Source organism: Arctopsyche grandis, chromosome 1, assembly GCF_051622035.1.
Source record: "Arctopsyche grandis isolate Sample6627 chromosome 1, ASM5162203v2, whole genome shotgun sequence".
Taxonomy (NCBI): Eukaryota; Metazoa; Arthropoda; class Insecta; order Trichoptera; family Hydropsychidae; genus Arctopsyche; species Arctopsyche grandis.
The window spans coordinates 40845435-40857863 of record NC_135355.1 but is presented as its reverse complement, the minus strand read 5'-3'; the positions used below and the strand labels follow the sequence as shown (position 1 = coordinate 40857863).

The 12429-nt window shown below is 32.1% G+C and overlaps 1 protein-coding gene across 1 annotated transcript in view; it reads left to right on the top strand.

The window, feature by feature from the left end:
• The window catches only part of LOC143917932 (uncharacterized), an 86297-nt gene that overhangs the window by 56494 nt on the left and 17374 nt on the right, over window positions 1-12429 (top strand). The window contains exons 4-7 of the mRNA XM_077439569.1: window positions 5835-5996; window positions 8575-8763; window positions 8834-8984; window positions 11595-11726. Coding sequence (XP_077295695.1) covers window positions 5835-5996; window positions 8575-8763; window positions 8834-8984; window positions 11595-11726 — 634 coding nt within the window. The remainder of the gene's footprint in view (window positions 1-5834; window positions 5997-8574; window positions 8764-8833; window positions 8985-11594; window positions 11727-12429) is intronic.

Below are 12429 nucleotides of genomic sequence, written 5' to 3'. Positions count from 1 at the left end.
ACGTGGCTGGTGCCATTACCGATCACTAAGTCCATTCGGGGGTCTCCATTGTTAACCAACAGCACTTGAGCCTGGAGATAAATCTTGTAAACCAATTATAACGGTGGCTCCTTTTAGCATATGCTACAATATATTTTCATTTTTTTTTTCGACTTTCATCCCAGCCGAGCAACGCCGGGCAATTTGGCTGTATTACAAATATACATACATACATATACGCATGTGTACACGTGTCCAATTTGCCGTACACGTACTATTTTGTCTTTCGTGCAAGAGAAACGACGAGCAAAAAAATAAAGTGATAAGCGAGACAAACCGTAAAAACGACGAAAATAAAAACCCGCGTTGCGATAAATAAAACTGCGTAACAAAGGGCGCCAAATTTGAGTTGGCCCCCTTCTCGTCGAAAAAATGGAGATAATAAAAGAATACGATATACAAAAAAAATAAAATCAACGGAGATTAACGTGCGCACCCCGTTACTTTCTACCCAATATAAAAACGTGTTTATTTCCATACGACCTTTTGTAATAAAATAATGATTTATGAGCGAGTTTAGGAGTGTTGCCTCTGACTCGGGCTTCTCCTTTGTCTGTTGAATAAAATGCCTTGCCGAGGACCAGTCGGGTGTGTGTAACATGACCATTATACCCACCGCCATAGAAACATACTAGATAACGTCTGGAAAATCGAGTTTTAACTCCGGGAAAACCGACACCGTCCACTGCCGTGCGGGAAATTCACTCACAGACGATCGATTGCGGGAAAAAAAGAAGAAACAAAAGGCTTTCGATACAAATCTGTAGTGTTGTGTGTGTATGTGTGTGTGTGTGTGTGAGTATTTTCAGCAAATCTGCAAGGATTTGAGTCTTAATTCTGGGGTGAATTTATAGTGACAGCTAGCAGATTTATACCCCGAGAAAAGCGTGCGATTCGAGATAGCAATACACGGTGAAAAATCCTTTGCGTTTTATCGCTGATAATGGTAAAGTTTAAAGCGCGTTCAAATGAATGCTTTGTTATTGGAAAATCATTGTTCGGATTTTAGACTCGATTCTGTACGACTTATTTTTAATTTCTATACGAAAGGTTGCCCTACATGTATGTACATATATAATTCATTTCATTGGGTTGAAGGTGGTTTCTGAGGAACTTTTTTGACAGTGAAATCAGATTGGTGAATTCCAATCAGAAACGATCGATTCAAAATTGATCTTTTTCATGCCTTTTACTAGTTGCACTTGACTTTCCGGACCGTCTGAAATTTGTGAGCTGATTTTGAACCACTTCCACTTCGAAATACGAGAGTTAGCTAACATTCAAGTCATCTAACGTCTCTTACGTTTAGCTAGAAGAGTTTAATAAAAATTTACAACTGAATCTTAGATCAGAGCGATTAAAGCTAGCTATCCATGCGCCTCTTTCTTTGCAACATTAAAATAGAGGTAAAGACGCTTATAAAAAGCTTGTAAAATGAAGAAATGTTATTCATAAAAGAGACTTACACATATGAGCCATTATATTTGAAAGTCCAATTTTCAGTTCCAAAAACACTATTTCTGTTTGACTGAATTAAAAAATTGGTATCATTAATATTAATACTAATTAGCCAGAATCTTAGAAAAGCAAAATAAACGTATTACAGGCTACCATAATTTTTGAATATTGTTAATTGTAAAATTTTATAATTAATGTTTTGTGAGATATTCCTCGAAATGAAGCAAAGTGAACTTATGCCACTTTCCATTAAACGGCTCATATATATTTTCGATTTCCAATTAATGAAGTTAGAATTGATCAATAGAATCAATCCAAATCATAAATATTTTTACATTTTATATATTTTGTTGTTTTATGCTCAATTACAAATGCTCAATTAAAAAAAATACATGCTCAATTAAAAAAAAAATGAAAGATTTCTGAAAATAATTGAAAATTAATTAACATGTTTTTAGAAACAAATCTTATATGCTACTTTTTACATTTATCAATTTATACCAGATAGCAAAATAGACTTGTGGTTAGCATACTTTGCATAAAGTGGTCAAGGGTTAAAATTCCGCTGGTTTTTGCTGGCCAGACCTTGGATTTATGACTTTAGGTCAATCGTTTCCTATCAGAGGCTGCCAATTTATCGGATTTTCATTGAAACGGTTCCAAAAATCAGACACCTTACCCATTTTCACGCAAATCTCAAGTTTTCAGCAATCTCAAATTTTGCTGATTCGTACAAAATGCTGAAAATTTACAAATTTGACCGTAGATGTCTCTGTGGATGTTAATTGATATGTATAATACTTGTATCAAATGTACAATACTTCTAACCAGGAAAGCGCATTGCGGTTACCTGTTAGGCCTTGTTGCTATGAATCTAATATATAATTTCGAAAGACACTTTGTATGTAACCATTGTTGGTTCGTAGAAAAAAAATGAATATTTAAATAAATTTAGTAAAGGATTTCTTAGCGGTTAGCGTTGCAAATGTTTGTGAAACGGCATGCGCCTCACTTTGAAGGCATTCTCAGGATGAGAGTGGCCGCTCTACGTCTTATTTGTATATTCGTATATTTTTATCATCTAATTGTCTTCTTGCTGGGGATTGCACTATTTTCCCTATCTTCTGAAATAAATGTAATTAATATTATAATTAAATAAAATAAACCTATTCAAATAAATTTAATAAAATGTTGAATATTTGATTGGCCATGTTTAAGCGGTTTATATTACAAATACCGAGCGAAGCTGGGTAAAAATACGGGGGCACGGAGACAAATCGCACACAAAGACAAAAAAGGCAATATGAAGAGCTTTCACGGCAAGATTTGAAGATTACCTAAACACAATCTGCTTTAAGTCATCGACTTTAGAGATTCTTTAATTAATATTATGTATTAGATGTATTATGAGCATTTATAAGAATTGTAAAAAGGTTTTTGAGTTATTTTTCCTATTATGCTGTACATTAACATTAGAATAATATAGTACTATGATTACTAACAAAATTAAATTAAAATTGTAAAATAGAAAATGATCAGCAGATCAGTAGCTATTAAAATACATATAAGATGTATTGTGAACATAAATTAGTAATAATAAAAAGCATTTACAAATCAAGAAAACGGCAAGATTTGCATAAATTATCCGTCCGTATTCATGTATTGAATTGTAATAAAACATTTCGATGACGTGAACTAAGCCCGAGTGTTTCACTAAAAAAAATATTTAGTATAAATGTATTTTTATTCGTTTGTCGTTCTGTTTACGCGGTACGCCACTGAGTGAAATTTCCCCGAGAAGAAAATTGTTTTCACGTATCGTACACGAAAACGTCGCATTATATACAAAAGCGAGTAGCTGAAAATTAAACGTCATCGCGATTGTGTTCATTGCGACTAATTCAACTGTTAAATGATTTTCCGCGTGCTGGAACGACCTCTAATAAAGTAGAAAGTTCATCGTCTGGGTGCCGGCGAGGCCTCCTTCCGTCGACAAAAACCGGAACAAACAAACCGGAAAAATATAAAACGCGAAATAGTCTCGGGCGATAAAGCAAAAATGTATTTATTTTTTTCTTCTTTTCCGCTTCTCTCGAAATGCACACCCGTAAGAAACGGGGGCTACTCTTTCATTGGCATTCGATCCGCGAAACGCTCGCCCCCATATTGATATTTGCTCTATTTTTACTGTCGGGAAATTTATGTTTACTATAAAATTAGGTTACGGTCGGTAACTTTTGTGTCACACGGGCGCCTCATATTGTTTTCGCATATGAAGGCATACGGGCGAGTGTGTATGAACTGTGCGATATATGACTTGCGAATATATCTCACCGGATAATAAAAATGAGATAAAATAAGACACTCTGCAATAAGATCCAGGCTGCTTTATAAATCAGCAGGATAATACTTAACGTGAAATACTGTCGAGTTAAATTTCCTACAAAATATTTACATACATACATATGCTATTTTAAATTTTAGCATATGAAAAATGTAACGCTATCTTAAAGTTGTACACAAAGATAAATTTGATTTTTAAATGCTTTTTATTATCACTAAATTACGTTCACAATACATCTCGTATCTTTTTTAATAGCTACTGATCTACTGATTTACAATTTTAATTTAATTTTGTTGGTAATCATAGTATTATATTATACTAATGTTAATGTACAGCATTATAGGAAAAACACAGCAAAAACCTATTTACAATTCTTGTACAGGCTCATAATATATCAAATACATAATATTAATTAAAGACTGTCTAAAGTCGACGATCTAAAGCAGATTGTGTTCGGGTAATCTGTGTTTATACCTAAAGGGTATAGACATTTTCTTGTAATCACAGAGAACCTTCATAAATGTGTTAGTATGGTTATTAGTGATTCTTTCGTAGAATCTACTGGTTAGTTTGTTAGTAATGTCTTTAACAAACGGAATATTATTTATGGCATGTAGTTTTTTCAAGTTAGTATATATGGGTGTATTATAAATTATTTTTAAGGATTTATTTTGTATTACTTGGAGCTTGGAAAGGTTAGTATTCGAGGCGTTATTCCATAAAGGTGAATCATAGGTTAATAATAGTAATATGAGCGCGCAATATAATTTTATTTTATTTTGAGTAGATAAATAATTATGGCGATTAAATATTGGGTACATTGAGGATATATTCCGCATCGCCTTGCCACAAAACATTTAATAATAGTTAAATATATGAAGAACAATTGACAATGTCGTGAATCATATCTAAATGAGTCGTTTCGTAAAAATGTGGTCGGTTATTTATTTTAGTATATATTTAAAATTACACAAATTATCAGTATCTATTGTATATTCGAGTTTTGGTCAGATACTTGAAAGGATTGATCAAAATGTTCAGTCTGTAAAATTATGAATTATTGATCATTTACTTTATTCAATGACCATTTAAGTATTTAACTTACTGACTATACTTATGTATATTATAAAGATTGGCAATAAGCATTTTAGATTTCTAAGCAATCAAATACAGGCCATATTAAGCTATACATATGAGTGTATGTACATTTTAAACAATTTATCATTAATTCTAGAATGTTTTTGTGCTCAAGTCGTTTATTTTATTTTTATATACAAGAATAATGTTACGTAAAAAGCAGAGGAAGGGAGCAAAAGTTCAACTTTGCTAACTTTGTATGTGAAAAAAGATCTTGTATTCTAAGGTGTTAACATTTTCTTTTTTATTGTTAAAAGTAAAGTACTTGTACTTACATACACTGAATATTGAATATGTTGAGCTGACTTTGAAGAATTAAGTTTTATAACGATACTAAATGTAGCGACTATTACTTGCCTAAAAATAAATACCAAATTTCTGAGTTGAAGAATGAGTTGGTATATAACGCATATTTATTTATTATTTATCTACAATATATGTTGGTTCATCTTCAATTTCAATTATAAGAATACATACATACATGAAAACCGTAAACAGAAAATAAATTATTAATTTGTATAAAAATAAGGCTTTCATAAGAAAATAAACCAAATAACAATGTTGAAAATTCTTGGAAAATCTATAAAAATATCTTTCAATTAAATACGTTTCGAAGAATAGTCTTTTAAATGCATACTCATATATTTACATATTTTATTTGATATCAAATCTTTATTCATTGTACTTTTATTTTTTATAAACGAAAAAACCCTTAAAAACAAAGCAACTAATGAATAATTGCTTTTTTTAAAAGTCTATTCTTAGTTTCTTTAATATTCCAGTCCTCTACTGCACTTAGACGCTAAGCCAAATGAATTTTCAAGACATTAAAACGTTGAATTTTATTTATTTTCAGAGGCTTACGACCATCCCGATGAAAAGCCGAAGTATCCAGTTTTGATTTTTATCCACGGAGAATCTTTTGAATGGAATTCCGGGAATCCATACGATGGAACAGTCCTGTCAGCATATGGCCAAATCATCGTGATTACCATCAATTACCGATTGGGTATTTTAGGTACGTATTTGCATAGATTTATACAAATATAATACATAATAGCGTAATTATAAAATTAAAAATACACTTAACTATTTATAAATATAAATTCAAACCCCTGTGATTGGGAAGCTTTTTCTCTCTGGAATCAAGCATTCTCGTCGTTTTTATGACACGTCGAAGTGATTTCTGAATCATGTTTCTAATTTTAAGTTTATCTAATTTAAATGCATGGATACTAACATCCCTTGGCTATTTCCAAGCTAATTTATTTGGGGAAAGACGGGTTAAGTTAATCTTGAATCTCGTCGTCATATTTTATTATTACGGCACATGTTCCTTGTTCTTCGTGGAATTATTTATAATCCACTGATTCTGAGTGAATTTACTTTGTATGCACCTAAAAATTATTTTAGACTAAGATATGTCCTATTTTCGTATATTATTGCGAGATTTAGTATTCTTTTCAATACTTCTTGCACAGTGATTGGTTTGTTTAACCATATAGCTGATTTGACGGAAATCAACATTAGTAGTAATTTAGTGTCAGTTTTGTAGATCTATCCAAATTATTGTTTTTCCTTAATATTATGTTTTTGCTATTATTTTAATTTTTATGTTTTTGTCATATACCTATATGTATGTCATGATTAACGGCATATTTTTTTTCTTTACTTTTATCTATGTATACTGTTTTCTTTTATTATTATTATTTATATTAAATGATGTACTGAAATGAGTTTTTACTAGACTTTTCTATGTTTCACTTCGCTAACGATTCAATATCTATTCATTTAAGCCTTCCGATCGTTTTGAAACATTGCTATTATGCGTGGTTTGGTCAGCCATGGAAATTTAAATCGATTCTGATAGTTCGATGGTGAAAAATAATAGACACGTTTAAAAATGCAAACACTTAGGACATCTTGACATTCAGCGATCAGTAATCTTATATGTTTGACTTTCCGTCAGATTTTAATTGTTTAAACGCCTATAAGTTTATCTTTTCACAATATATCTTATAAAATTTGCATTATAGGCTCTCATTATCTTTCATACAGTTTTTAAACTTCAAATTCGTCATTTTACAAATCAAATTTGTCGTTTTACACATCGAATTCATCGTTTTACAAATCAAATTCGTCATTTTACAAATCAAATTCGTCATATTGCAAATCAAATCAAACAATTAGATGTATTTATTCAATTTTTTATACATAGAGAACTTTATAGAGAATATTATTTATAGAGAAAAAAGAGAATATTTAATACAATATGTATGTATAGAGAATATATTATACATAGAGAATGTTAGATAACGCCATATTCACCTACGATGAATCCAATTAAAGAGGTTTTTTCAAAAATTATTTTTTTTGCTAGGAATTTGCTGGCGGATCCTTTATAATATTCTCTATAAAGTTCACTATGTATACTAAAATAAATTGTTTAATTTGATTTGAAACGTGGCGAATTTGATTTGTAAAATGACGAATTTGATTTGTAAAACGATGAATTTGATTTGTAAAATGATGAATTTGAAGTTTAAAAACTGTTCATATATGTTTTTACTTCACTAATAGGTTATTACCTTTATATACAAAATAAAAATAAAATATCTGTTCGGCCAAAAGTTCATCGGCACAATATCCGTGCGGCTAAGCCATGAAGAATAAGGACTTTTGATTAAAATATAGATATTTATTTGTGAGTTATCAAAAACCATCGTTTGAAACTCAGTTATCCTTATTCTAAAACGCTGTTTTGAACGATTTCGTTTTGTAGAGTTGTCACCTTTGCGTTCTAAATAGGTGATGTTGAAAATATTTCCTCTCGTATATTATATATTTCCAGCACCATGCTTTTCCAGGTTTTATCTTTTTCTTTGCTTTCTGGATAGACGTCGCGTGTGTCAAGTGAACAGCGATAACGTAACAAGATATACGTATCATATTTAAAATGAGAATTTTCGAATATAATTCCGGCAAAACGCTGCAGGACTAAATTCGCGTAAAATACAACTTCTAAGATGAAAATTTTCAAAAAAAATTAATTTTATTGTATAACGAGATATATAAATTCGTTTATGTGTGTGTATAAAGGATATTTTCCGTTGACCTCATTTCCAGGACAAAATTTCCACTGCGGCGTTGGCTGTGCGAAGATTAAGCACCGCATATTTCAAGTTATATTTTTAAAAATATTCGCTTCACCATCATGTTTATTACATAACACATATACACATGTATTCAATATGGTTTCTGGTTTCCTAGAATACGCGGATTCTTCTTTTGTATATATATATAATAAATTCTACCATAAAAAGCAGTATAAATCTTTCTCGATAGCGATGAAAGTGCGATACCTTCGAACGCTTCGACTTATCGTATCGTTTTCCGACTTGTTTTTATTTCATTTATGAAATAAAAACAAGTCGGAAAATAATATTACATTACGTAGCGTTGTAATATAATAATATTTAAAAATTCATACTGTACAAATTTAAAATACTGATTGAAAGTTACTTTACAAACCCAACCCTTTTCGTACTTTATTTTGCGTTGTGAAATATCAATTATGTAGTGTGTGTGTGTTTTAGGTTTCATGAAACCGAGTACCGGAGAGTACGCCACTGCTAATTTCGGGCTTTTGGATCAAATCGGAGTATTGCTTTGGGTCAAAGAAAACATTGCCGAATTTAACGGAGATCCGGATTCGGTAACGCTGGTCGGACACGGTACAGGCGCTGCTTGTGTCAACTTTCTGATGGTATCCCCTGTTGCTTTTGGTAAGTAAACTTTTCCCAAAAATTAATATTGATATGATGGTTAATTAATTGAAGAATTATAAAATTTTAGGCTTATTTCATCGCGTCATATTGATGTCGGGAACGGCTCTTTCGGATTGGTCTTTTACTAAGAATCCGCTACAGTTCACAATTCAGGTAGCACAAAGTTTGAATTGTCCGATGAGTGCTGACGATCTTGCTGATTGCTTACGAAAGAAAAGGTATATTATATTATTGTATATGATTATATCGAAATTAAAACACTTTTTATGCAAAATTTTAAATCAACTTATATAGATTTGCATCCGTACACCAATTTTGAATTGTAAACTTATTAGCAGACAGTATCAAAACAAGTAGAAACGAGAACGTAATAATATTAAAGCTGTTGCACCAGATTCAAATCAAAGCAGGAATAAAATTTAAATAAGCCAGCAGATAATAAAAATATTATGCTTTAAAGCAGAGTGGTCACCGGTTTGACTCCTACTGGTGGCTGTTGGCCAGACATTGGTTTGTGACTTAAGGTCGATCGTTTCTTATCAGAATTTTCCAATTTTTATAATATTGTTGCGTAGAGGTGGGTGGAGGATCCAAGTAAAAGGCCAAAGTCGTTTCACAGCATTTATTGGTGATTAAGGAGATACACACACTGGCAATGCTCCGTCCAGAATGTTTTGATATCGCCTAAGTACCGCCTTATAACGGATAGGTCGCTCAGGGCATCTTCGACGTCCGGTTACTTCCCTATTGTTTAGGCATGTACCCGGATATGTATTCCCACGACACTCAGTCCCACGCTATCGGTACCGGGAGAAGGGACCAATAGCATCCTATTAGGTGGCCATTGTTTAGCCTACTTGCACTTAGTCTGGAGATAATCCTTGAAACCAATAATAACGGTCACACAGTCTCTGGGATGCTACTCGGCCTAATCCGATTGCACTTACTCGGTGGTGTACGTAACAATATTCATTGAAATGGTTCCTGCAAAATTGGCATCTCCTTTACTATCTCTCTTTTGCAAATTTCAACATCTTGTGGTTCGCCAGTTCGTATAATAAAATTATGCGAAAATTTTTCGTATAGAAATTTGTATTGTATAAATGCTTGTATTGATCGATTTTTTATAAATGCTTGCATTAATCATATTGTATAAATGCTTCTATTGATTGTTTTGTATAAATGCTTTTATTGATCGTATTATATAAATCCTTGTATTGATCGTGTTGTATAAATGATTTTCAATGTTCGATCATACATGTTATAATTATGTACATATATTTATATAATTAAGTTTTTCTTGATCTGTATAAGTATATTTGTCGCATTGCAGCGATCTTTAAGACGACTATACATATATGTATATTTTTTAATTCAATTATCTCCCAAACCGCTAAATCAATCAGACTGAAATTTTAAATTTTATAACGTGATATTTTTTGAATATTTTTATCTGAACCGAAGTAATATAATACTTTTACTCTAGAGAATCGAAGTATTTTATGTTTTTCTCAGAAACCTTTTAGTTTATTGAACTGAAATTTCATATCTAAAAGTATAAGCTTAATACCAAGGTCTGTATATAATTTGGTAAGCATCCGTCAACCGAAGTGGCAGTTGACTTTTGTTCGATTTTTCTTTCACTATTCTTTTCGACTCCTTAAATATGTGTGATCTTCATAAAAAAATTCAAGTATTTATTTTTATTTATTTTTTACATATATACCAGGAAGGCCTTACAGGTAAATCCCAATGCGCCTTCCTGGCCAATTACAAATCACAATTACAATTACAAATGCAGCATTTTTATTACAAGTCGTTGAATTACGAGACACTGAAAAACTCGCAAATTAACGAGACATCTATGAATTGTACATAAATTTTATTGTACATCAATCATACATCAAATAGTGGTGACATAGTAGGTAGGAAGGATTTTTAGCCAATTTTTATTCCGGGAACCGTTTCAACAATGAAATCAGAGAAAATTGGCAAACTCTGATAGGAAACGATCAACCTGGAGTCACAAATCTAGGTCTGACCAACAGCATACTCTGAAAAATACATTTTCATTCGAGGCCCGGGCCCAGGTATTGAACCCCGGTTTCTCTCGACGCTAAGCATAAGCTTAACGATTGAGCTATGCTGCTGGCTATAATTATTATATTATTGGCTATAAATATAATTCTTGTATAAATTTTATGAAAATAAAAAAAAACCACTATATTTAATAATCCGAAAGTGGGATTTTTTCCTCTTAGAAAGGTCAAAAATGTTGTGACCACTATTCTATCCACACTCCTGAACGTATTTAGCTGAAAATTTATATTTTTATTCTTTATGTACTTACTTATATGGCTGATAAAGTTTTAGTCAGCATTCGTAAGCCGGAAGTACATAGTATTTTTTTTAAACAATATTTCATTATTTTATTTTGACGTTTCAAATTATTTTTATTTTCTTGATATTTGATGTGTATAATACTGATAGTGATTTTAAGTAATAAAAAAAATTGAACAAAATCCGACAACCGGAAGTAGAACTTTTGTCTTTTGTAAGTTTCAATTTGTATTGAAAATGCTGTCATAGCTATTAGTATTTCATAATGTGTCTGTACGGTTTAATATCGAATTTTGTTTTGTCACCTTCTTATATTTCTCAAATACATAGATCAAGTCGTGGGTTGCTCTGAATCCGAATTTTTTTTTATTATTATTTAGAAATTTTGTTTATATTGCAATTCTTTCCCAGAAGTACCTTCACTATTTTAGTATAAGCATGTTGAATACAACCTCCATTTTTCTATATTTATTTCCGTTTTGTTTCAGGCTATCAGATATAATGGCTATAAGGGTTCTGGTTCCGAAGTTCGTAACGCCGTTCGGTCCGATTATAGACGGTCTGGTGATACCCAACAATCCTGATAGCATCATGAGGATTTACAAAGATTTATTCAGCAGGTAAATCGCCGAATTTATTATTAAGTCTTTACGTTCGTCGTATACATACACATGTAGCTACACACAAAAACGTATAGGGAAAGCTCCCCCTTTTGTCTGTCGGTCGATTGAAATGCAGCTGGCATTCAAAGCTCGGGGGCTTACTTTGGACGTATTCAAAAGAGAGCTTCGCTGATTCACACACGGTTTCATTGCGATTCCTCTCACGTTTGCGGTGATAGCGACCCGGCGGCGAAAAGGCGTGATGATGAAAAATTATCGCTGTCGGAATTCAAAGGTGAACGCGTCCAGGGAAGGGAAAGCTCGGGAAATGCATCTACATATACATATGTCTGTGTGTGTGTCGAGGAGTTTTCCAAACGCCATATTGGGTTAAGTTAACGCAATTGCAGTGGAAGTTTCTAGTTTAAGAACTAATTACTCGTTTGATAGATCAGTGGTTGTGAATCTATGGTATGCGTGGAATTTCTTCGGAAGAATTTCTAATATCTGCTTGAGCCGTAGCTTAGCTCACCGTTTACCAGTTGCTGGCCGAAATTGAACAATGCATTTGATTTTCTAGATGGTTACAAGAATGTTTGTAGTTGGATTATTAAAAATTTATGGTTTCATCTGTAAATCGGCATAAGATAACAAAAGTACAAATGTTTGAAATGGTGAAGCGTGAATAAAAAATTGCAGACGAACGGTTTGGATAAAAAAT